At 50.8% G+C, this 24,529-nt stretch overlaps 6 protein-coding genes across 8 annotated transcripts; 4 read left to right on the forward strand and 2 right to left on the reverse strand.

Annotated features, from left to right (window-relative positions):
* Positions 1-175: 175 nt before the first annotated feature.
* Positions 176-568, forward strand: LOC148220792 (feather keratin 4-like). Its single transcript, XM_088180975.1, has one exon. The coding sequence runs from the start codon at positions 176-178 to the stop codon at positions 566-568; it is 393 nt and encodes a 130-aa protein (XP_088037101.1).
* A 1,288-nt stretch (positions 569-1,856) lies between these two features.
* LOC148220793 (feather keratin 4-like) lies at positions 1,857-2,249 on the reverse strand. The gene has a single exon (XM_088154796.1). It carries the CDS (start codon positions 2,247-2,249, stop codon positions 1,857-1,859), a length of 393 nt encoding a protein of 130 aa, XP_088010922.1.
* A 1,419-nt stretch (positions 2,250-3,668) lies between these two features.
* On the forward strand, positions 3,669-4,061 carry LOC148220794 (feather keratin 4-like). Its single transcript, XM_088154797.1, has one exon. The coding sequence runs from the start codon at positions 3,669-3,671 to the stop codon at positions 4,059-4,061; it is 393 nt and encodes a 130-aa protein (XP_088010923.1).
* Positions 4,062-7,006: 2,945 nt separating this feature from the next.
* On the reverse strand, positions 7,007-7,489 carry LOC148220795 (scale keratin-like). Of its 2 annotated transcripts, XM_088154794.1 has the most exons (2): positions 7,161-7,489; positions 7,007-7,079 (listed from the first exon to the last, which is right to left on the reverse strand). In XM_088154794.1, the coding sequence occupies exons 1-2, from the start codon at positions 7,487-7,489 to the stop codon at positions 7,007-7,009; spliced, it is 402 nt and encodes a 133-aa protein (XP_088010920.1). The 2 variants fall into 2 exon arrangements, with proteins under 2 accessions (XP_088010920.1, XP_088010919.1); XM_088154793.1 differs by having other exon boundaries at positions 7,007-7,489.
* Positions 7,490-11,654: 4,165 nt separating this feature from the next.
* LOC106863297 (scale keratin-like) lies at positions 11,655-12,137 on the forward strand. Of its 2 annotated transcripts, XM_088180961.1 has the most exons (2): positions 11,655-11,983; positions 12,065-12,137. In XM_088180961.1, exons 1-2 carry the CDS (start codon positions 11,655-11,657, stop codon positions 12,135-12,137), a joined length of 402 nt encoding a protein of 133 aa, XP_088037087.1. The 2 variants fall into 2 exon arrangements, with proteins under 2 accessions (XP_088037087.1, XP_014748198.1); XM_014892712.2 differs by having other exon boundaries at positions 11,655-12,137.
* A 6,328-nt stretch (positions 12,138-18,465) lies between these two features.
* On the forward strand, positions 18,466-23,816 carry LOC106863316 (scale keratin-like). Its single transcript, XM_088154798.1, has 2 exons — positions 18,466-18,907; positions 23,773-23,816. Exons 1-2 carry the CDS (start codon positions 18,466-18,468, stop codon positions 23,814-23,816), a joined length of 486 nt encoding a protein of 161 aa, XP_088010924.1.
* Positions 23,817-24,529: the final 713 nt, after the last annotated feature.

A 24,529-nucleotide genomic window follows, 5' to 3' on the forward strand; every position in this document is an offset into this window, starting at 1 on the left:
GCCAAGCACTGGCCCGGCCACCTTCAAATCCTCCTCCTCAGGGACAAGGGTAAGTGTGCGAGCGCTTCTGCTCTCGGCTCCCTGCTCCAGCCTTGGCCCCTGTGGCTCTGCCTCTGCTGCTCTCCTGCCACGGCTGCCCTCTCTTGCAGAGCACCCTCGGATCCCTCACGCCAAGATGTCGTGCTACGATCTGTGCCCACCCAAGAGCAGCTCCGAGCTGTGCCCCCCCAGGAGCAGCGTGGCCGTGCCCCAGCCCATCGCTGAGAGCTGCAACGAGCTGTGCGCCCGCCAGTGCCCCGACTCCTCGGCCTTGATCCAGCCGCCCCCCGTGGTGGTCACCTTCCCCGGGCCCATCCTCAGCTCCTTCCCCCAGCAAGCCGTGGTGGGCTCCTCCGGAGCTCCGGCCTTTGGCGGCTCCCTGGGGCTGGGCGGCCTCTACGGCGCCGGCGCCACCCAGGCCTCGGGAGGCCTCTGCACCTTTGGCAGGGCCTGGGCTGCTCCCGCCTGCAGCCCTTGCGCCTTGCCCCGCTACAGCAAGAAGTTCTGGGACACCTGCGGGCCCTGCTAGAGCCGCCACAGCCCGGCAGGGAGGAGCTGAGCTCTGCACAAGCTGCCCTGGGCTGCCCTGGCCTCCTGCCTGGGGTCTGCCCAACGTCCCTCTCCAGGCCTCACCTTCTCCTCTTTGTAAAATAAAGTTATCTTGCATCCAATTCCTGTCTCTTTGCCTCGTTTTCCCAAATCAGGAAGACCACAGAGATGTGGGAGTTCCAGCTGTGGGAGGGGAAATGGTGGCTCTGGGACAACTGAAAATCGAAGTGGAAGAGAATGGTAAATCAGAAGATGGAAGGGGACAGTGGGGGTTAACGTGCAGAAGAAAATGGAATCAAAGGGGATGTGGGAGGATATGAAGGAGAGCTGTGGTAATGGGAAGAAGGAGAAGGAGAAGGAGAAGGAGAAGGAGAAGGAGAAGGAGAAGGAGAAGGAGAAGGAGAAGGAGAAGGAGAAGGAGAAGGAGAAGGAGAAGGAGAAGGAGGAGCTCTAAGCACTTTGCCCAAAGACTGACAGATCCTCAGCTGGCAGGCCATGAGACCAGGAGCTCTTACAGACCTTCAGCCATGCTGGCCATGATTGGGGTTGGCCCCGGAGCCAGGAGCCATGCAGGGGCAAAGGCTGCCAGAGCTCCAGCCCCTCTGTGCCACCATGGCTGTGCTAAAGGAGCAGGAACAGAAATCAGAGTCTTCACTGTCACTACGCCCTGTACATTAAATTTCATTGTCGTCAACGCCTTCTCTTTCCCTTTCTATGTCTTAGTATTTCTTCTATATGGTTCTCATTGTCGATTTCTCATCTTTTTCCTCTTCTTCTTTTCTTTCATCTTGTCCTTCTCATTCTCCTTCTTCTTCTTATCCTCATTCTCCTTCTTCCTCTACTCTGCTTTCTCTTCAACCTATTTCTCTTTCTCCATCTCCTTCTCCTCCTCACCCGAAACTTTCCCAAAATTCTGAATCTTTTAATTCAGTTTCCACTGTGATTTCATTTTCTTCTCCACATTAACATCCACTCTCCCATTTCCTCTTCTGTTTCATTTTCCCTTTCCCCTTCAATTTTCCATTCCCCATGGCCATCCCTGCAGCACCATTTCGCCTCCCACTCTTGGAATACCAAACCCCCTGGACTTTAAAATTTATAAAAAGATGGCGAAGAGACAGAAATTGAGTGCAGGAAAACTTTATTGAACCACAAAGGGCAGGAGAGGCTGGGAGAGGGATGGTCAAGGCAGGCTGGCTGTCACAGGCTGCAGGAAGCCAGGGCAGCTTGTGCAGAGCTCAGCTCCTCCCTGCCGGGCTGTGGCGGCTCTAGCAGGGCCCGCAGGTGTCCCAGAACTTCTTGCTGTAGCGGGGCAAGGCGCAAGGGCTGCAGGCGGGAGCAGCCCAGGCCCTGCCAAAGGTGCAGAGGCCTCCCGAGGCCTGGGTGGCGCCGGCGCCGTAGAGGCCGCCCAGCCCCAGGGAGCCGCCAAAGGCCGGAGCTCCGGAGGAGCCCACCACGGCTTGCTGGGGGAAGGAGCTGAGGATGGGCCCGGGGAAGGTGACCACCACGGGGGGCGGCTGGATCAAGGCCGAGGAGTCGGGGCACTGGCGGGCGCACAGCTCGTTGCAGCTCTCAGCGATGGGCTGGGGCACGGCCACGCTGCTCTTGGGAGGGCACAGCTCGGAGCTGCTCTTGGGGGGGCACAGATCGTAGCACGACATCTTGGTGTGAGGAATCCGAGGGTGCTCTGCAAGAGAGGGCAGCCGTGGCAGGAGAGCAGCTGAGGCAGAGCCACAGGGGCCAAGGCTGGAGCAGGGAGCCGAGAGCTGAAGCGCTCGCACACTTACCCTTGTCCCTGAGGAGGAGGATTTGAAGGTGGCCGGGCCAGTGCTTGGCCCAGTGTGGCCCAGGCAGGGCTTTTATAGCAGCCCCAGCATTGCTGAGCTCCAGCCGGGCCAATCTGCACAGGGCAGGGACGCTCCCTGCTGCTGCTGCTGCTGCTGCTGCTGGTGCTGACAGCAGGGCTGTGCGGCCCCTGCCCCTCCCTGAGTCAGCATCCCCCAGGTGCCAGCCCAGCACCTCCTGCTGCCCAGGCCATCTCGTCCTTCCTGCCACGTCAGATACTTGATAGCCAGCATGGCATCCAGGAATTTGGCTCCAAGGGCACATGGGAGGGCTTGGAGTGGCTCTGAGCAGGGCTGGAAGAAGCCTGAGCTGTGCTGTGCTTTTTTTTGGGGGGGGGGTTTCTAATCCTTGTGTCATGTATGTGAGGATCTTTGTCCCCTGTGTCACAGAGCTCCCTGGCAGTGCCTGGGGGCAGATGGAGCCCAGCTCTGCTGAGCTGGCCAGTGCTGCTTGGTGCTGAGCAGGCAGGGCCCCCCAGGAGCTGCCTTTGCCTGGGCCTGGGGCCAGCTCTGCCCTGTGCCCATCAGGCACAGCCAGTGGCACACGGCAGGAGCTCCCTGGGGCTGCTGTGGTCCAGGAGGTGGCACTGGCAGCGTCCCAGCAGGATAATTGCAGGGGCTGATGGTGCAGCTTGGGGCCGGGAGGAAAGGCAGGAGTCAGCAGAAGAGCCCCGTGGCAGCGGGGCCGAGGCCGGGCCTTGCCCCCACACACGTGGCCCCAGCATGGGCAGCTCCTGCCCCGCCCCTGTAGCCACCCATAAAAGCCCTGTGCTGGCCCAGGGCTGCATCCACTGCTGCGGCCTCGCTCTGCTCAGCCCAAGGCCAGGTGGGTCCTGTGGGGCTCTGTCTGCTGGTCCAGGGGCTGCCCAGGGCCCTCCCTGGCCACCAGAGCTGCCGGGGCAGTGGCCATGGTGGCACCAGCCTGGCACAGCCCGGCGCGGCTCAGCCTCCTTGGGAGGGCAAGGAAGGAGCCCCTTGGCCTGGAGAGATGGAGCCAGGCTGGGCCCAGGGATTTGGGCAGGGATTGTGAGGTCTGGGGCTGTGGGAATCAGGGTTGTGAGTGGGTGCAGGGCACAGGGCCAGTGCTGGGCAGGGAGGGCAAGGCCGTGTGGCTTTGAGCAGTCAGGGTGCGTGTCAAGTCAGGGAGCAGGGCACTGCAGAATGGGGACATCCCCCTGTCTCTTCTAACCGCAGTTTTTCTGAATTCTCTTCCAGCCTCTTCTCCCTCACGCCAAGATGTCGTGCTACGATCTGTGCCCCCCCAAGAGCAGCTCCGAGCTGTGCCCCCCCAGGAGCAGCGTGGCCGTGCCCCAGCCCATCGCTGAGAGCTGCAACGAGCTGTGCGCCCGCCAGTGCCCCGACTCCTCGGCCTTGATCCAGCCGCCCCCCGTGGTGGTCACCTTCCCCGGGCCCATCCTCAGCTCCTTCCCCCAGCAAGCCGTGGTGGGCTCCTCCGGAGCTCCGGCCTTTGGCGGCTCCCTGGGGCTGGGCGGCCTCTACGGCGCCGGCGCCACCCAGGCCTCGGGAGGCCTCTGCACCTTTGGCAGGGCCTGGGCTGCTCCCGCCTGCAGCCCTTGCGCCTTGCCCCGCTACAGCAAGAAGTTCTGGGACACCTGCGGGCCCTGCTAGAGCCGCCACAGCCCGGCAGGGAGGAGCTGAGCTCTGCACAAGCTGCCCTGGGCTGCCCTGGCCTCCTGCCTGGGGTCTGCCCATCGTCCCTCTCCAGGCCTCTCCTTCCCCTCTCCGTACAATAAAGTTTTCCTGCATCCAATTCCTGTCTCTCTGTGTATTTTTCTGGGGTTCTGTTCCCTCCAGCGCTGTGGCGTAGATTCTGATCCTTCCATTTTCACCCTTGCATTTTTCCCCATTTGACAGGTCAGCTGATTTCTGCTTTGTTTCTATCACTTCATGTTCTACATTTTAATTTACTCAGGATTAATTCCATTCATTTTTCCTGGATTCTCCCTGTCTGTCAGACACGCAGGGACTTGTTTGCAGTGAAAGGGGAATTGGGTGTGCTCTTTTCCTTGGTTTTACAGGTTCTGCTTGCATTACCACGACTCTGATATTTTGTATTTTCACTTTATTCACTCCAGAGCATGTAAAGGGCACAGGAACCTCTGGCTCAGCCAGGTGACTGGACACTCACAGTCACATCAGGAGCTGATGTCCCCAGGCTTTGAGGGTATAAAATCCCAACCTCCCCTTTCTTTGTCCCTCCTTGGAGGCACCATCTCGAGCTGTTATTCTTTTTTTGCACCATGATTAAATTATTTTGGGGATCCAGGGGTCTGAGACTCTGCTTGGAAAACCTGGGCTTGACTCAGAGAGGAATCCTTGTGTGATTGAGTGTGAGAGGTGTGGGGACTCAAGCACAGGTCATTGGAACCAGAGGTCTTGGCTCAGATGGTTCTGGATGTGACCCTCAGTGCTCTGGGCTGGTTGACAACACGGGGATCAATCCTGGGTTGGACTCGATGATGTTGGAGGTGTTTTCCTCATTCCTGGGATTCTGAGGTGGCTCCTGGAAGGTGGGGCAGGAAAGTTTCCTTGCCATTGTGCCACCTCTTTTCCCCGTGGTCAGCAGGCGCCCTGCTCTGCCCCATCCCATAATGGTCACTCCATTCCTGCTGCTCCCAGCAGTTCACCCACCTCGTTTTTCCAGTTGGAAACTCTCATTCCTTCCCTCCCTCTCTGTGTCACTCAGCTTTCTGTTATCAGGGCTCCCAAAAGTTGTGCCGATGCCAGGAAGGCAAATGAATAATTAGAGGTTTTTTGGGGACGGATCCTTGAGTAAGGAATGGAGCAAACTCCCTCCACCCCATAACTCCCCTAGACACTGAGACAAAGGTCAGCCCTTGGCTGGGTTTTGCAATCAGACGTGAGCTCACTCCGAGCAGGCATCCAGCCCAAATTAAAGCTGTGTAATCGTTGTTCCCTCGGTGTTAATGGCTCTCTCCAGAGGTGTTATCTTGGGCTGAGCTCTTGTCTGACACAGCTCCTAATTAGGCTGGTACCTGCCTGGCACTGCCTCGCTGAGAGCTGTGAAATTTGGCAGTCGAAGCTCAGGGAATTCGCCTGGGCTCACGATTTACACCCAAGCACCTCTTGGAGGCTGAGGGTGGAAGCAAAGGTCAGAAGAGAAAAGAGGAAAAGGCGTTTGAGCTTTGTAAAGTTGTCCCAAAACTGCCCCGGATGAGAGGAAAGAGGGGACAGAGAGGATGGGGCAGGGAGAGAGACCAGAACCTGTCAGGAGAGGGATTTTGGAGATGCAGCAAGGGATGTTCAGCTTGGACACAGGAATTTATTCCTGGAAATGGTGGTCAAGCCTCGGAAAGGGGCTCAGGAAGGTTTGGAATTCCCATCCCTTGAGATATCCAAGGAATTCCTGGATGTTGGGCTGAGTTACCTGGTGGGGATCAGGCACAGCTTGGATCATCTCAAAGGTCTTTTCCAACCTACAGTTCTTTGGGGTTTTTTGGTCAAAATATTTTCAAATAAGCCTTTGTTTACCCATAAAAATGAAGTCTTGTTTTCTGAAAATAAAAGCAGCATTCATAGGTACCATGGACTAATTTCCATTTCCATTTTTTACTTATGGCCATCTGACAGATCCAGTCCCATACAAGGAAGAATATTGAAATTACCTGTGAAAAATAAGATTTGCAGTTCCTTGACACTGAACAAGAAATTTTCTTTGAAAGAGTCCTGGGTGAAGGAAGAGGTAAATCCTCTCTAATGCATCAGTTCATGTTCTTTTTACCTCACCTGCTGACAGGTTCAGCCAAACCTTCCCCGAGGCAACTTTATCATGGCAGTGATTAACGAAAAAAAGAGAAGGTAGTGCCTCATCTTTGCTCATCAGATACCAATCTCAAAAATTGCTTCCCTTTGTTCACCTTCCTCCTATTGTTCCTTCTCAGAACGTGCTTTGCTAGAACTTCAGGCAGTATTTTTTAGCTTTGTCTTTGAAGGCAGTTGGATGATTTCTAATACATCGCCTGGAAGATGTAAAATTAAAAGGAACTCCAGCACTAAATGAACCACTTAAAAAAAAGAACCATGGAATATCCGAGGTTGGAAGGGCCACGCAGGGATTGAGTCGAACTCCTGGTCCTGCACAGGCACCCCAAGAATCCCACCCTGTGCCTGAGAGCGTTGTGCTTGAGCTCTGGCAGCTTTTGGGATAACTTCTGGAAGTCTGACAACTGGAATTATTTGTGTAATAATTAGTGAGAGAGGACTCTCAGCTGCAAAATCATCTCAGCCTGGTTCTGATGGGGAGCAGAGGGAGGCCCCAATCCCCTCCTGGGGATTAAGAGGAAAAAACAAAGGCAAGTGTTGGATGCAGGATTTTTTTATTGCAAGGGCAGGGAAGGCTCCACTGGACAAGGACACATGAGGGGCGGGGAAGAGGAGTCCGAACAAAGGGAGGAGGAAACAAAAAGGAGAATTTCCAGAGGGGTTCTGGCTCGGTGGTCAGAAGTGAAGTCTGATGCTGTGCCCCTTCCTCAGGAGCTCAGGTGAGGATCCAATGGTGCTGTTTGCCGAGTTGAGGGATTTTCCACTCCGGTTCAGCAGGAGCCGCAGCTGCCACGGCTGAAGCGGCCGTAGCGGGAGGACCAAGGGCTGCAGGAGCCAAAGGATCTCCCGGAGCCATACAAGCCCCGGAACCCCCCACACGAGCCCAGACCCCCATAGCCCAGGGAGGAGCCCCCATATCCACACAGACCCCCGTAGCCCAGGGAGGAGCCCCCATAGCCAAATCCCCCATAGCCCAGCGAGCCGTAACCCCCATATCCGCCAGATCCAAATCCCCCGTAGCCCAGGGAGGCCCCAGAGGCTGCAAGGACGGGAGCTCCGGCCGATCCCACCACGGAATCCTGCGGGAAGGAGCTGAGGATGGGCCCGGGGAAGGTGACCACCACGGCGGGAGGCTGGATCACGGTGGTGGAGTCGGGGCACTGGCGCACGCACGGCTCGTTGCCGCTGTCAGCCAGGGGCTGGGGCCGCAGGACGCCGGAGCCAGCGGTGGAGCACAGGTCGTAGCAGGACATCTTGTAAGGATTGGAGGTTGGTCTGGAGGAAAATTGATTTCTGTTAATTTTGAAGGAATAGCGAACTGTGCTGTAGCAGTCCAAGGGTATCGGTAACAAATCTGGGAATTAAATGTGTTTCTTATTCCTATTTTTCCTCTCACTGTGATCTCCAGGCTACTCCTGACTTCAGTCCAACACAGTCTTGCAGGGATCAGAGCTTGATCTACAAGAGTTGATTTGAGCAAGTACAAGATGTTATTCACCTCCAGAAAAGGGCTCTGGAGTTGGCTGCCTTTCCCCAGATAGGAGTGCTTTGAAGCACCGGAATTTCCCCACATCTCTTAAAGATGAAAATTGAATGAGAACAGCCCCAATGATTTGCTGGGGCACTTTGGTGAGTCAGGGGATCAACAAGGAGTCGTGTGTGTTGTTATTCAGGATTTCATGGTTCTGTCTCTTCATTCCCACTGATCTCCTTTGTGCTGATCCTTGTCAAAACAAGGATTATAACTCATTGTCTGTTCAGATGGAGCCTCTTGGATGAGACCATTACAAGGGAATTGCAAAGATGTTGTCCCAAATTTCCAAACATTGAATCAGAGCTTTGAGATCCCTACAATGAGCTTAACACCCCAGCATTTTGATTTTGGGCTCCGAACTCTTTAGAAAAATTCTCACACCAAACCACTTGCCCTGGTTAACTCAGGAAAAAACAGTGCTTCATATTTCAGCTCCTTAAATTCCCCCTTGGATCCCTTTTAATCTTAAATAAACCTCTTACAGTGCATTTTAAACAGTTCTCAATTTTTCTCTCTGTCCTGCTCCAAGCCAGTGCCTGCTGTCTGGGGGTGCTCATGCCAATTTATTTTGAATTAAAAGCATTTTGGGTGATTTGTAATAGAACAAACTGGATCTAAAGGCAGGTTTGCCAGGAAACTCAACATTTCCCTGTGAACCAGGAAGATTAAAACTTTCCAAACAATTTCCAGGCATCCATTTAACCAAGCAGAGGATAGGAATAAACACTGAACCTGTCCCATCATGGATACAACAGGTGAAGGCGACCCAATACCCAACAGAATTTTCTGACAAGAAACTTTCTGTTTCGTTTGGAGCAGAACACCAACCTCGAAAGAGAGCAGCCTTCCATGAGGCTTTTGCAAGGTTTATTTCCCCACCCAAAATTTTACCTACGAGTTCCCAATGGAAGAGAGCACCCCAGACGAATAGTACAGCAAAAAAAAAAGGAGCAAAAAACAATTTCAAAAAGCAGGAAAAAAAAAAAAAAAAAGGTTCCAAAAGCAGCAAAGAGCAGCTCGGGACTTACCGAGTCGTTGAGTAGAACGAGTGAAGGGAGGATGTTTGGGAGAACCCCAAGTGGAGACAGCTTTTATACACTTCAGACTGGCCTGAGGGCTCAGAGGAGCTCATTAGTTGACACAGAACATTTTTTTTTTTTTTTATTGATTGCTCCTCAAAGTGACGAAATTGTTGCTCTTTCTGTTTGTGTTTATTCTTGATTTCAATTATCGCGTTACGTCACGCCAGGTCCTTTGATCTGAAATGTTGATGGGTGAAATTAGTGCATCTTTCATCCTAAAACATGAATCATTAATTCCTATCAGTTTTCTGGAGTGGCACCATGTACTGAGCTGTTCATACACAAATATTCTTGTCCTGTCTAATAGGAAAATTATGTTCAGATATTTCCAGAAATTATAAAAATCTTCAAACTCTTTGGGGACACAAATATCCAGGAAATTCTAATGTTTTTTCTGACCCTTAAGCCACAGCTTAAACCCGAGTTTAGTTCTGAAGGGAGATAAATTTACGATTTTAAGGATCAGGATGGAAAGCTCAAAATAATCAGAGTGTACATTGAATTAATAATTGAATTTATGTTTTATTGAGCTAGCTCCACCTCTGGAAGTGTTCAAGGCCAGTTTGGATCAACCTGGGATAGTGGAAGGTGTCCCTGTCCATGGCAGGGGGTGAAACAAGAGGGTATTTGAACCATTTTAAACCATTCCATGATTCTGTGTAGGAGAAACCCCAAATTTAGCTGTAGTGGGAATAAAAACCCTTTGTTTTTTCAGAGAGGATCTTGCAGCTAATCCCATCTTTCAGCACAGAGCAATTACGAGGTGGGAATCTGCTGGGAAAAGCAAATGTTGGATTTGCTGAGGTTTCTCTCTCTGTTTACACCACAATTGTCCTACTCTATCATTATCATCGTTATCATAATCACCCACGTGGTTCTCTTCACACCATGCATTATTTATGAATTACAAGCTTTTCCAAACCTGGAGATACATATGTGGATTTCCTTGAGCCATTACGTTGGGGAAAAAAAAAAAAAAAAATCCTGTCAAATTTTACAAGAATTCCAAGGGATTTTCAAACACCTTCTGAACACCCATTACTGACTTGTTCCTACTGTGTCAGACTTATAAAACCTGTGCCTGGTTGTAAACACCCCACAATTACAAGAGATTATCACATTAAAATGGATAAATTGAGGCCACTTGGGTTTTTCCCATAATCAGCTCTTGGTTTGTAACTTTGACCTTCCTGGCTTTGACCTTAAGAATAAAATCTATTTCTCACTTTTATTTAAAATGCAGAATGTTGGGTTTGTAACGTGTAAAAATAGGAGGGGAAAACACGAGAAAGGAGAGGAAAGCTCGATGAAACAACTCAGAAAACTCATTTTCCACGGAATTGTGGCTGCCAGATGAAGTATTTCTGTTTCCAGGGACTGAAAGACAACCAGGAGAGAGTTTAAAAAGGAACATGGAGACTTCTTCTGAGGGATGAATTGGCAGGAAAAGAGGGGATGGATTAAAACTGAGGGAGAGAGGAGGTTTGGATGGGATATTGGGAAGGAATTGTGAGGGTGGGGAGGCCCTGGCACAGGTGATTCCATGGATTCCCCATCCCTGGAAGTGCCCAAGGCCAGGATGGACGAGGTGCCCCTGCTCGTGTTGGGGGGTGCCACTGGATGATCTTGAAGGTCTTTTTCAACCCAAACCAGTCCACAAGAACATTTTATGATAAAAAGTCCATTCAAAAATGCTCCTGCTGATTTTTTTTGCCTTGCCTGGAGTGGGTGGAGGGAGAAATGCTGAGCCTGCAGAGCCAATGCTTTTCCCTTTGTTATTTTTCCTCACTCCTCATTCGAGTTCCTAAAAGAAACCCCATTGGCTCCACGTCTCCTGTTGATCACACTCAAGAACCTTTACCTGGGCAAAACCATGAGTGTCCTCCAATCATCCTAATTATGAAGGACTCGTAAATAAATCAAGTCAGCTTCATTTCCTCCCCTAACGCTGAGGAAAGCAATGGGATCATAAAAAATAATTCCCCACATAAAGCCCGGAGACAATAGAGGTCTGGGCTGGAATGTGCAGCTCACGCTATGTGTGGGTTTGAAGCACACCAGGCAATAAGCAAAGACAATTTCAGCACTTTGAGGAATTATGTGTCCTGCAATTTGGGGTTGGGACCTAATTACCAACTGGAGCATCAGGTGCCTGGTGCCCTCTGGGCAAGCAGGGAGCTCTATAAAAGATGTCTGCTTCAAGTCCTTCCATCCACTTCTCTCACCTGTTCTGCCTCTGTGAACCAGGTAAGTCACTTTTCTCTCAAACTTCTCAAAATGGAGTTTCCTGTTGAGGAATCTGGTTGTGGTCAGGCTGCTGCTGCTCTCTGTAGGGTATTTGGTGTTTAATTTCTCTTTCATCTCTAAGTCTTGTAGGAGAGGCGTTCACTGAGTGGTGTTGAACACCAAACTTGTATTATTTTAGCACAATTCCAAAGGGTTCCTTGTCTGTATTTTAGGAGATAAAGAATAACCTGTATATGTGGCTATATTTGGTAGAGTTCTGCTGAGTTTGTAACAGGAAAGAAAAAATCTGAGTAGAAATCATCAGCTAAGAGTAATTTAATACTGAAGAAATTATCCGACCTGGAAATTCAAAGATACAACTGAAGAGCACAGATTGGGTTGGACTGAAGTCAGGAGTAGCCTGGAGATCACAGTGAGAGGAAAAATAGGAATAGGAAACACATTTAATTCCCAGATTTGTTACCGATACCCTTGGACTGCTACAGCACAGTTCGCTATTCCTTCAAAATTAACAGAAATCAATTTTCCTCCAGACCAACCTCCAATCCTTACAAGATGTCCTGCTACGACCTGTGCTCCACCGCTGGCTCCGGCGTCCTGCGGCCCCAGCCCCTGGCTGACAGCGGCAACGAGCCGTGCGTGCGCCAGTGCCCCGACTCCACCACCGTGATCCAGCCTCCCGCCGTGGTGGTCACCTTCCCCGGGCCCATCCTCAGCTCCTTCCCGCAGGATTCCGTGGTGGGATCGGCCGGAGCTCCCGTCCTTGCAGCCTCTGGGGCCTCCCTGGGCTACGGGGGATTTGGATCTGGCGGATATGGGGGTTACGGCTCGCTGGGCTATGGGGGATTTGGCTATGGGGGCTCCTCCCTGGGCTACGGGGGTCTGTGTGGATATGGGGGCTCCTCCCTGGGCTATGGGGGTCTGGGCTCGTGTGGGGGGTTCCGGGGCTTGTATGGCTCCGGGAGATCCTTTGGCTCCTGCAGCCCTTGGTCCTCCCGCTACGGCCGCTTCAGCCGTGGCAGCTGCGGCTCCTGCTGAACCCAAGTCGCCAGCAGATGGAACCTGATGGTTCCACAGCCAAGGAGCCTGGAACCACCTCTGCTCCATCCCAGGGCCACGGATCTGTCGCTGTTCGGCCCCTTTTGAATTGCTCCTCTTTCAGCTTCTGCCTTCAAGCTTCTCCCGCCCCGTTTTTGTGTTGCCTGGGGTAAACACGGAACAAAAGGGATCAAAACGGGCCCTGTTTGTTCACACCGACATCTGGGATTTGGACGAGAACCCGGATCAATCCCACGTGAATGTGCCTCTGGCTGGAGAAGAGTCTCTTGCTTCTTGGAGACTCTGCAAATGCATTGCTTTGCTTATTGTTCATTAAATGTTTGTTGCATCAAAGTTCCCATGTTCTGGTGTTCTGTTCTCCTGGTTTCACCTTTGTTATTTGCTTTTGGGGAAGCCTCACCTGTGCAGGTGCCAGTAACAGCCTAAAATATCCTGGAATCATGGAATGGTTTGGTTTGGGAGGGATCTTAAAGCTCAACTTATTCCCACACCTCTCACTGGCCCAGGTAGCTCAGAGCTTCATCCAACTTGTCCCTAATCCATGGACATGAATGTCTTGCCCAAAAATCCGGGGAAGATTTCATTTCAGTATGAATTTCTTCCAGGTAAAGCTTCCATCTCTTTGGGCTCCAAGTTCTGACTCAAATATTTCCTCAGTCAAATGTTTAAACTCTGCCCTCAGGAATAAGCTCGGCAGGAAGTTAAATCAATTTCCTGACAAATCTTTAAATAAAGATTTCTGGGCCACAGAGTGGAACTTTGAAATCTGAGATGTTTCTGTATAATCATGAAATGGAAAGTGTTAGATGGTTTTTGACAGATAAAACAGTTCCTCGAAGGATTCATTCACACCAGCAAGAAAAGCTGGAGGAGAGAGAACCTGGGAAAACGGTACCTGGAAAAATGAGGAGGTAGGAACTATCTTAACCTGTGAGCAAATCCCCCCTTCTTCTCTGCTCTGGTGAGATTCCTCCTCCCAGGATCTACAGGGAAGATGAAGAGAGACTTTTCTTTGGGAATGGGAGTGACAGGACAAGGGAGAAGGAATTCAGACGGACAGAGGGCAAATTTAGGTTGGAGATTGGGAAGAAATCTTTCCCTGTGAGGATGGATAACCTGGCACGAGTTTTCCAGGGAATTTCTGGTTGCCCCATCCCAGCCCCAATGCCAGATCTCGTGGGAGCTGTCCTTGCCCATAGTGGGGAGTGGAAGGACAAGATTTTTAGGGTCCTTTCAATCCAACCCATTCCAGGAGTTCATGACTCTGTGATGTTTTTATTGTGGCCCAGAAGAGTTGGGGAGGGAGAATTCCTGCTCCCAAATTCTGGATGAAGGAACAGTGGCTGGTTTCACCCCAGCTGGGACATTCCAGGTGGTTTGGAAGTCTGAACCGCAGCCAGTTGTAAGGATATGAATTTCCCCCCCCATACAGAGAGAAGTGTTGCAAGAGAAATTAAAACTAAAACTCTGTTGGGTTTTTTTTGCAGAACAGAATGGCTTTAATTGAGAAAAAAGCATTCACAGAAAAGCATGGCAGAATATGAAGAAGATCAGGTCACAGGCAACTCCTTCCGTGGTTGCTCTTCTCCAGCTGGACGGTGAAGTTGCATTTCAGAAGAATATAAATTATTGCTTTATCCTACATATTACACACACAGATGGAAAAATAAAAAAGCCCAGCAGATGACAAGCAGAAGGTGAATAAATCAAGGAGGAGCTGTGTGCTTCCAACTCCACCAGAGTGGGGTGGTCACAGCATCTCCTCTGGGGCCAGGATTGCATCTCTCCATTGCCAGTTATTCCTCACTCCGGGATATTCCCCGAGGCTTCAGCAGGACCCCCAGAAGCCGCGGCCGTAGCGGCCGGACCAGGACGAGTAGGGGCTGCAATAGCCAGAGCCAAAGGCTCTGCCAGAGCCATACAGGCCACGGTAGCCCCCACACGAGCCATACAGGCCCCCATAGCCCCCATACCCATAGAGACCCCCGTAGCCCCCATATCCATAACCCCCATATCCATAGAGACCCCCGTAGCCCAGGGAGCCGTAACCCCCGTAGCCCAGGGAGCCGTAGCCCCCGTAGCCCAGGGAGGCCCCAGAGGCTGCAAGGACGGGAGCTCCGGCCGATCCCACCACGGAATCCTGCGGGAAGGAGCTGAGGATGGGCCCGGGGAAGGTGACCACCACGGCGGGAGGCTGGATCACGGTGGTGGAGTCGGGGCACTGGCGCACGCACGGCTCGTTGCCGCTGTCAGCCAGGGGCTGGGGCCGCAGGACGCCGCAGGCAGACGAGGGGTACAGGTCGTAGCAGGACATCTTGTAAAGATTGGAGGTCGACAGAGGCTGAAAAAGAAGGCAAGGACTTCAAAATTCAGCAGCGTACGTTAAAATAACAAGCAGAGTGTTCTGAGTATTCCCCACTCAGCCTTCTCTTTTTCCAAAATGTGGGGTTTTTTTCAAAAATTCTCCAAAGAGCAGGAGCAAGTGGGAAATGCTCTGAAAACCTTATCCCTCATAAGATCCTGCAAAGAACTTATTTCTCAACATTAAACTGAAAACCGGGAAGAAAAAGCAGCAAGAGCAAAGTGACTTTGTCCAAGGTCATTGGATGAGTCATTAGGAAAACTCGGATTTGGGTTCAGCAGGTTTGCATGAGATGGAGCTTATAGAGAACTTAATTACAGTAGCTTCATCTTCCCACTCATCCCAGTTTTGCTGAGAGTCAAGGGAACAACAGATTATAGGATTGTGAGTGCCTGGTTTTCCCAGCAAAGGATCTGACGAGACAATAAAGAACAAATCTCTAACGATGTTCTGTAAATCCTTAACAGAGTTTTGAGGAGGAACTTGAAAGGGAGAAGGTGAAGGAGAGCCTGAGGATTTTCGGTGGCAGGAAACACAAATGAGTTTGTCACCTGTGGACGGCACCAGGGGTGACACCCTGGTCAAACCTTGAACGATTTATGGAAACCTTGAGGTGGGAAAAATGTACCAAAGTGAGGACCAGACAATCACAGGCTTCCTCAATCTGGAAGTGACTCAAAAGGCTCAAGTCCAACCCCCTGCTCTTTGAAGGATTATTTAGAACTAAATCAGAGAACCTTGGAATTTCCTGGCTTGGAAGAGATCTTAAATCCTATCCAGTCCCACCCCCTGCCATGGGCAGGGACCCCTCCCACTATCCCAGGCTCCAAGCCCCATCCCAGTTGACTTTGGACACTCTCATGGATGGAGAATCCATGGAAAATCCCTTCACAGGGAAGTATTTCTTCCTGATATCCAACCTAAATTTCCCCTCTGTCACCTTGACCCCATTCCCTGTGTCCTGTCCCTGCAGTTCCCGAGGAAAAGTCCCTGGAGCCCCTGGAGATCCTGGGAGGGGCTCTGGGGTCTCCACAATCTCAACATCCCCAACATTCCCAGCCTGGATCCACAGGGAATGGGCTCCAGTCACCTCAGTCTGGTGTTCCTGACACCAAGAACTCCACAGGGCTCCACACACCAAAAAAGTTTTTTTCTGCCACCCCACAGACAGAAAGGTCCTGAATCTTTCCCAAGTCCACACAGATTCACCCAACAGAGAGGATGTTGGACACCAACTCGAGCTGAAGCCAAGAATAAAAAACGCGAGAGAGAAGATTCAGACTTACCCAAGTCTCCAAGAGGTCAAGGGAAGCGTTTGGAGGAGCGAGGATTCAGAGGAGCTTTTATATCAGCTGGAGGTACCAGATCAGCATCTCTCGCCCGCCCCAATTTCAAACTCATGCAACCACCGGGGTGATGAAATTGTTTGGTTCATTATTGGCGTTTATGAGGCCTTTCAAATTTGTTTGTAGTAATGATCTAAACATCACCTGAGATTATAGAGAATTCTTTCATCTCGTGATGGCTTGGGGGGGGGGAAATTAATACCCGGCGTTATTCCTGTCACTTCCTTGGAATTACATCAGGAATCGCCAAGCCAGCTCCTCGTGGTATTGACTGAACACCTGGAGAGTGGCTCATGGGTTTATCAGCATCAAAAATTGCACAGGAATTTAATCCTGAGCAGGAAAAACGGTGAAATCCTGAATTCTGGCCAAGTCCAGAGGGTTCCATGGAGGAGACAGAGAGGAGCTTTTGTCTTCCTGAGGCTGGTTTGGGTTCAGGAGATAAACAGGGAATTAATTCACAAAGTTATCTGAAGCCACAAAGGGATTGGAGGTCCTGAAGAGATTTTTTTCCCCAGGTGTTGGTGGTCCAAAGGCAGTCCCTGGGAACATTGAACTGGCCTGAGGAAACTTGGGAATTTTTAAGGAAAAATGGATCCCCCCGTGCAAAAGCCAAAATGTGACGGAAGTGCTTTGAATTATCACCTCGAGTTGTTAGGAATTCATGAGCTTCTGTGATACACAAGTCATAAATCCCCAAAAGGGCTGAGCTGGAAGTTTCTGGGATGAGGGAAGAATCAGGAATTTGGAATGTTGTGACGCAAAGGCTCCTTCTTGCCTCGTTTACGGACGGGACATTTTAATATTGCAGACTCCACGCCGCACGTGATCCCTAAATGGTGAGGTGGGGTTCTCAGCCTTTGGGGGGCACGGGGAGGTTTTGGACAATAATCTTTTCAAGCTTCCAGGGAGCAAGTCCATGCAAATCCTGTGGATGATCCAGTAGATTAAAGGAGCTGGATTTAGGTGTCTCACAATTATGGAATGATGTCACATTCAAACACCTCACTCAAGATATTTTTTTGTCCTTGGTATCATCAGTTCAAGGGCGAGTACTGGGGGTTTGTGCCCCTTCAGGTTTTTTCCCCAATGAGAAAGAATTTGAAGCAAAAAAATCCGAATAAAACAGGGAATTTCATGAGTACTTTATCCAAAACAATTCCAGGCATGGGGCAACCACAGACTCTGCTCCCAGGGAAGAAGGGGCAGGAAAACAGGGAATGGCTTTGGGTGGGGGTCGGTCACAGCTTGGACTCGATGGTCTTGTAGGGCTTTTCCAACACAAATAATTCCAAGATTCTGTAACAAAAGCCATTTAAGGACCACGGGATGCTTTCCATGCCTTCCTTTGGCTTCCATTTTGTCCTCACATTAAGAGCTGAGACCGATAATGATAAAAATGACGAGCCCAAAGTTGCTCTAGATCATTTTATCTCCAAGTTTTTGGGGTTTTTTTCAAACGGAAAAAAAATCTCTGCCCACCAGGCGACCCCGAGAGAGCAGATGGGCTTTGCCATTAATGATGGAGAAGCTCGGGAAGAGAGTTGGGATAATTCCTGATGGAACACCGTGGCTGTGGACGGGATGATAACAGGAATGAAGATGATTTGTCACCATTCCAGATGAAAGGAGGGCCCCGTGACGAAAGGCACCCGCCACGTTTCACGAGACCTCGGAGCAGCAAACAAACAAAGAGTCAGCAGAACTTTGAGGACCTACGTGTCGCATTCATTTGGGGTTTGCCCCAATTATGCACATCCCCAAATTGCACCTTAGATGATCCCCGGGATCTTGGGGATGGTATAAAAGCTCTCCCAACCCAGGGCTCCTCACTTCGCCTTCCTCGCTTCATTCACCTCCCTGAGAAAGGTAAGCACCATCCTAAGGGATCTCTTCCCTTGGAATATTCCCTTGGAAAATTCCAGTCTCTCTTTCCTTCAAGCTCGGGATCATCCGTAAGGATTCTAAGATTCTTAATAATCAGATTATTTTGTGACGCTTTTATTTTTGTTCCATGGGTTTGAAATTATGGAATCATTCTTTCTTGCTAGTAGAGCAGCTTCCAAAATCTTACAGAAGGTTTGTTCGGCCAACAAGAATTTTTTTTATGGGTTATATCATGAAAGTTCTTGGTATTTGTGTGATAGAAGCTTAAGGGTCAGTCAGCCCTAAGAGGAGAAGCTGAGGGAGCTGGAGGGGCTCAGGGGGAATTTCTGAGTCTCCACAACTCCCTGAAAGGAGGCTCAGGTTGGACACAGGAGGAATTTCTCCCTGGGAAAGGCAGCTGTGGTAGGAGAGGCTGCAAAAGGTGGTGGAAGAAATTTACAGAGGCTGGAAAAGACCTTTGTGTGGTTTTGGCAGAAAAAAGAAATGTTTTTAGATGGGAATGACGCACCAGAAATTAGGAATGAGACCCCAGGAGAGACAAGAGCTCAGAGTGCGAGGGATTTACAAAAACACCGAGGAGAAGGAAAGACAACCAAGACTTGAGACATAACAATTCTTTTAATCCACATCCGCCAACTCTCAAGCCTTTTAACCCTTGAATTTCTGTCTTTTGCTCAATCCTCAGCCTCTGTCGACCTCCAATCCTTACAAGATGTCCTGCTACGACCTGTACCCCTCCTCTGCCTGCGGCGTCCTGCGGCCCCAGCCCCTGGCTGACAGCGGCAACGAGCCGTGCGTGCGCCAGTGCCCCGACTCCACCACCGTGATCCAGCCTCCCGCCGTGGTGGTCACCTTCCCCGGGCCCATCCTCAGCTCCTTCCCGCAGGATTCCGTGGTGGGATCGGCCGGAGCTCCCGTCCTTGCAGCCTCTGGGGCCTCCCTGGGCTACGGGGGTTACGGCTCCCTGGGCTACGGGGGTTACGGATCCCTGGGCTACGGGGGTCTCTATGGATATGGGGGTTATGGATATGGGGGCTACGGGGGTCTCTATGGGTATGGGGGCTATGGGGGCCTGTATGGCTCGTGTGGGGGCTACCGTGGCCTGTATGGCTCTGGCAGAGCTTTTGGCTCTGGCTATTGCAGCCCCTACTCGTCCTGGTCCGGCCGCTACGGCCGCGGCTTCTGGGGGTCCTGCTGAAGCCTCTGGCTGATGTAAAAGGGCAAAGCAAAATTCAGATTTTTCTCCCCTTTAAATTCTTTCCCGATACCTCCACGGGTTCGATTCCTCGTTATTTTCTTCTCTGCCCCCCCTGTGGCTGAATGCAGGGACAGACTGAAGTGTCTTTCAGGCTCTGCCGTCTTGCATTTACAACCCTGATGTTACCGTGCTGTTTGTGTTCTTTTCGTTCTCATTAAAACTCTGTTGCATCACTGAAAATCCTCACGTTGGGCTTTTGTGTCCTCACCCACCCCGGGTTTGCCAAACTGGCTGGGTAAACCTCCCTGCTCTGCAGGAGGCTGCGAGAACATTGAGCAAACCCTGCCCAGAGGGGGAAAATCTCCATGGGGAACCTTCCATGGGCTCGTTTCACCCATGGATTTGCAATTTCAATAAATCCACCAAATTTCAACGCGGTCACAGCGTGGTGGCCAAAGATGAGCAGAAGTTTCCCCTCCGTGTTGAGCCCTGTGTGCAGAGGGAACTTCCTCAAATCCACAGCAAGGACCTCGTGAGTGGTCACAGAATCCTAGAATTGGGTTGGAAGAGCCTTGAAGATCATCAAGGCCATGGGCAGGGACATCTTCAACCTTGGACTTGGGCAATTCCAGGGATGGGGCAGCCAGGGAATCACCTGTGCCAGGGAAGAATTCCTTCCCGAAATCCAATCTGAACCTCCCTTCTGGAAATTTAAATCCATTTCCCCCTTGTTTTGCCACTCCAGACCCTTCTAAAAAGTCCCTCCCTGTTTTTCTTGTGGCCCCCTTTAGGTCCTGGAAGGCCACATTTGGGCCAGCCCAGAACCTTCTCCAGGCTGAAAAATCCCAGTTCCTTCATTCACTTCGTATCCCCAGCATTTGGGACTCCTTTAGTTCCGTTTAATTTATTTAAATATGAAACAGAAACAGAATTTGTGTCCGTATTTTAGAAGTAGCCTAAAACCCAACAAAAGCACTGCACCATAAATGTCATTATCTTCTTATGTCATCAGCAAAGCACAAAGCAACCTCCTGAGTCAGGCAGATCTTTATCTCACAAGGAGTTTTCCTTATCTGCTCCAGCTGCCAAAAGATCTCGGGGTACGCATTTTCCTGCAGCAAAAACAGATTTGTTTGAACGTCACCACGTTTAGAGAACTTCTGGCCAGAAACTGGAGGGGAAAAAGTGAATTTAAAAAGGCAAAAGCTGCTGCAGTGCCCATCTCCCCTCTTTGTAACGGGACAGAAAATTTCTCAGTGTTGATTACCTAAAAAAGCAGTGGAAAAAAATCTGGTTTTTATTTCATTGTCTCTGGAAAATTGAATGACTCCCAGCAGAACTCAGACCTTCCCCAATGGCATCCAAATAACAGGTGGAGGGGATGTTCTACATCCTGCCAGGACCTGAAAAATCAGCCAGAAAATCTATCTACCCCCTACCAGGACCTGAAAAATCTGTCAGGAAATCTATCTACCTCCTGCCAGGACCTGAAAAATCTGCCAGAAAAACCCGTGGGGGTGAAGGTGAGGGTAGGAAAAGCTCAGGTTATGAAAGGAGCCCTTAAGCAGGGTTTAAGCCGGGCTCTAAGGGAGGGAAGGGACAAAGGTTGGTGGCTGAGCCACCACCCCGGGGCCAGGGCAGTGCTCGAGTTGGTCACCAGGAAATGTGATGGCCACTGGGTGACGTCAGCGTGGCCTTCACCCACCAGAACGTTCTGTGGGATCAGGGGAAAAAACTTGGAAATCTGATGGAAATGGGAAAATTGAGTGTCCAGCTCGGGCAAGGGGGACGTGGAGGGGTTGGGGAATGTCCAGGGATGGGAATGGGGCTGGAGCAGCTGGAAAAAGGGAATGGAGAATCCTGGAGGGGAATCAGCCTGGAGGAAAGGGGGATCCAGAGGGAATTTTGGGAATTTGGGTTCTGATCACAGGGAATGGGACAAGAGGGAACGGCCTCGAGCTGTGCCAGAGGAGACTCCGGGAAACCTGGGGAAATTCCTCCTGGAATTGGAATGGACTCGGGGAGGTTTAGAGCGACCACCCCTGGAGGTGCCCGAGGAATTCCCGGAATTCTGCGCATCCAGGTGGGGATCGACCCCACGTTGGACTCGGTGACCTCGGAGCTCTTTCCCAACTTAAACAATCCCGGGATTCTGTGAAACTCCAGGCGGTTTCGAGGAGGGCCCTCGGATAAATCCTGAGCTTCAGGAGAACCCGAGGCTCCCATTAACGCCTTTATCACACCCGGGTCGCCTGGCGGTGACGAAAGAGTTTTGCTCAATATTTTTCTGTTTATGAGTCGATTCAAATTCTGACGCCGCCGCGAAAGGCAAATTACAACCCAAAGATTTCTTTCATCTCAGCACTTTAATTGGCCCGGGGTTCACGGTTCCGTGAAATTCATTGGGAATGACAGCGAGGATTCTGCTGCTTCATTTATTCACCTCTCATTAGCTGACATAATGCTGCTGGCTCAGGTGTTAATCATCATTTTTATCTGCTTGAAGGTGCAAGATTTTCTCCTTTCTTCTTCACCCGTGTTCGATAAAAAAAAAAAAAAAAATTGATGAAAACCTCGGTGTCTTCCATGTGAAATCAGCAGCTTTTACGAGTGGTTGGAATTCGGATTTGGGCAAAACCGCCCAGAGTTTTTCAGAGGAAGTTACAAATATTTTTAAATCCATTCAGATCTGAGTTTTGTCTCCCAGATGTTCAGGCTACAAACAGAGAAAATGTGAATTAAAACATCAGCACAAAAGGAGAAACTCACCCAAATAAAAGAAAACTTAAATTAGATGAGAAAATCCTCTGAAATCCTGAGGTGAGAAACCATGAGCTGCTGAAAGGGACAGGAAGAGTTCACTTGGATAAATTATTTTCTGTTTTATTTTTAATATTTATTTAAAGAAAAATTTTAATTACGTTTCAAAATGCTGGCCTGTCAGAACACAACCACATATTTATATTGCATTAATCACACCCCATTTCACACATACACTAATAAGGAGGGTTTGGGAAGTGATTAAAAACACACCCAAAAAAAAATATTTGGACATGTTTTGGGGGGAAATTATTCCTGTAATCCCCTGGGGACCTCCTGAAGTTTGGGGGGAAAAAAACCTCTCAATTTCAGTGTAATTTCAATTTCAGAAATGTGTTTATTTAATAACCCACCCACAGCAAATCAGGGGTTTTGAGGTGGGACCTGGCAAAGTTCATCAGTGAAAAAACCACGCTGCTATCCCTCCAGGAGAAAAAACCTTTGTTTTAGGTGCTAAAATATTGTGTTTTCTGCACTGAGGAAAATTTGGAATCTCCCAATCCCAGCGGCCAAATCCACAATTCCCACAAAGACCTGAGGTTTGTGGCTGCGGGTGCGAGAAACTCCGGGAGGTTCCTTCCACCTCTCCACGCATCCCATTGCAAAATCGGGGGAGCAGAAACGACGAGAGCCGAGATCTGGAACCCTTAAACCCAAACCTGTGCACGGCAGCAGGTTCTGACTCCGATTAAAATCGTTAATGAAGCTAATGAAGGGGAAAGCTAACGAAGGAAGTGCTCAGCAAATGGGATTTAATTCCCGCTGGGTGGGATGGGGCTGCTCCATCAGGCTCCGAGATGAAAGGGAGCCGGGAGCTGGAATGTGCCGATGGTGCTGGGCAGAGGTTCAGGGTGGTTTTGCAAGCTGCGAGCGAGCAGAGTTGCGTCACTTTTGGGGAGTGATTTGGGCTCGTCCGAGGTGGTTCAGCCCCGGGGCATCCCAGGCTCTGTATAAAAGCAGCAGCTCTGCGCAGCTTTTCCATCATTCTGCTGCTTTTCTCCTCTCTGTCAGGTAAGTCCGATGCCTTTCCATTCCTCTCCCAGCTCCAACCTTTACTTTTTTATTCCAGCTGCTGTTCGCAGCGATTGCTTTGATTTCCAGGACTTTATTTTTCCTTTAGTTCTTCTTTTTATTCTTTATCCTATCCCCTCTCTATCCCATTTTATCTCATCTCCATCCTATCCCATCTCCATCCTATCCCATCTCCATCCTATCCCATCTATGTTCTATCCCATCTCTGTCCTGTTTCATCTCCATCCTATCCCATCTCTGTCCCATTCCATCTCCATTCTATCCATCCTATCCCATCCCATCCCATCCCATCCCATCCCCTCCCATCCCATCCCATCCCATCCCATCCCATCCCATCCCATCCCATCCCATCCCATCTCCATTCTATCCATCCCATCCCATCCCATCCCAACCCATCCCATTCCCATCCCATCTCTGTCCCATCTCTGTCCCATTCCATCCATCCTATCCCATTCCCAACCCATCCCATCCCATCCCATCCCATCCCATCCCATCCCATCCCAACCTCTCCCAACACCAACCCCGCTCCCGTCCCACCCCAATTTTTCCCCCACCCCAATTCCCCACCTCCCCCAACCTCTCCACCCGACCCTCCCTTTTCAGCAGCTCCTTCCCTGCCTTCCAGGAACCACCTCCACAAGGAAATGTCCTGCTACGACCTCTGCCCCAGCCCCAGCGGCATCGCCTGCCCTCAGCCAGTGGCCAACAGCTGCAACGAGCCGTGTGTGCGCCAGTGTCCCGACTCCACCGCCCTCATCCAGCCTCCCCCGGTGGTCGTCACCTTCCCCGGCCCCATCCTCAGCTCCTTCCCGCAGCAGGCCGTGGTGGGATCGGCTGGAGCCCCGGTTTTTGGTGGCTCTCCGGGTTATGGGGGTGTCTACGGCTCCGGGGTTTTCTCGGGGTACGGGGCTCGCTCTGGTTACGGCATCTCGGCGCTGGCCGGCGGCTCCTGCGGCCCCTCGGGGTCTCGGCGCTTCAGTCGCCTCCTCCGCGGCTCCTGCGGGCCCTGCTGAGGCCACCGGGGCGTCCAGGGAATCCTGGCGATGCCCAAATCCACGGCCACGAGGGTGAGGGGTCAGAGCTGCCACGGCCCCCTCCGCATTCCCCATCCTTCTCCTACTTCTTGTTCGGCGCCTCCTCATTGTTGGCTCCCGCTGCCTGATCCAGCATTCCCGATTTATTAATCCAACGTGGCACAGCCCAATCCCTGATCCAGCATTCCCAAATTATCAATCCAACGTGGGACAGCCCAATCCCTGATCCAGCATTCCCGATTTATTAATCCAACGTGGGACAGCCCAATCCCTGATCCAGCATTCCCGATTTATTAATCCAACATGGGACAGCCCAATCCCTGATCCAGCATTCCCGATTTATTAATCCAACGTGGGACACCCCATTCCCTGATCCAGCATTCCTGATTTATCAATCCAACGTGGCACAGCCCATTCCCTGTTCAGCATTCCTAATTTATTGCTCCAACATGGGACAGCGCATTTCCAATTTATTTCTCCAATATGGGACAGCCCATTCCCTGTTCCAGCATTCCCAATTTATTGCTCCAACCTGGGACAACCCATTCCCTACGGATTTCACCCACAATGACCAATATCCTCGGACATCAGCCAGGAGAAGCCGACTGAGGACATCTGGGAGTGGGACTTTGGTTGGACTTTCCCCAAAATTGTCTGGGAACGGATTTTCCCCAGGAATGGATTTTCCCCAG

Source organism: Sturnus vulgaris, chromosome 31 (genome assembly GCF_052056855.1).
Source record: "Sturnus vulgaris isolate bStuVul1 chromosome 31, bStuVul1.hap1, whole genome shotgun sequence".
Classification (NCBI taxonomy): Eukaryota; Metazoa; Chordata; class Aves; order Passeriformes; family Sturnidae; genus Sturnus; species Sturnus vulgaris.

Excerpts from the sequence above, each read along its gene's own strand:
- LOC148220793 (XM_088154796.1), bottom strand. The coding sequence starts at position 2,249 with ATGTCGTGCTACGATCTGTGCCCCCCCAAGAGCAGCTCCGAGCTGTGC.
- LOC106863297 (XM_014892712.2), top strand. The coding sequence starts at position 11,655 with ATGTCCTGCTACGACCTGTGCTCCACCGCTGGCTCCGGCGTCCTGCGG.
- LOC148220794 (XM_088154797.1), top strand. The coding sequence starts at position 3,669 with ATGTCGTGCTACGATCTGTGCCCCCCCAAGAGCAGCTCCGAGCTGTGC.
- LOC148220792 (XM_088180975.1), top strand. The coding sequence starts at position 176 with ATGTCGTGCTACGATCTGTGCCCACCCAAGAGCAGCTCCGAGCTGTGC.
- LOC106863316 (XM_088154798.1), top strand. The coding sequence starts at position 18,466 with ATGTCCTGCTACGACCTGTACCCCTCCTCTGCCTGCGGCGTCCTGCGG. Across the intron at positions 18,908-23,772 it reads CTATTGCAGCCCCTACTCGT|GGCGCTTCAGTCGCCTCCTC; the intron begins CCTGGTCCGGCC and ends CCTCGGGGTCTC.
- LOC148220795 (XM_088154793.1), bottom strand. The coding sequence starts at position 7,489 with ATGTCCTGCTACGACCTGTGCTCCACCGCTGGCTCCGGCGTCCTGCGG.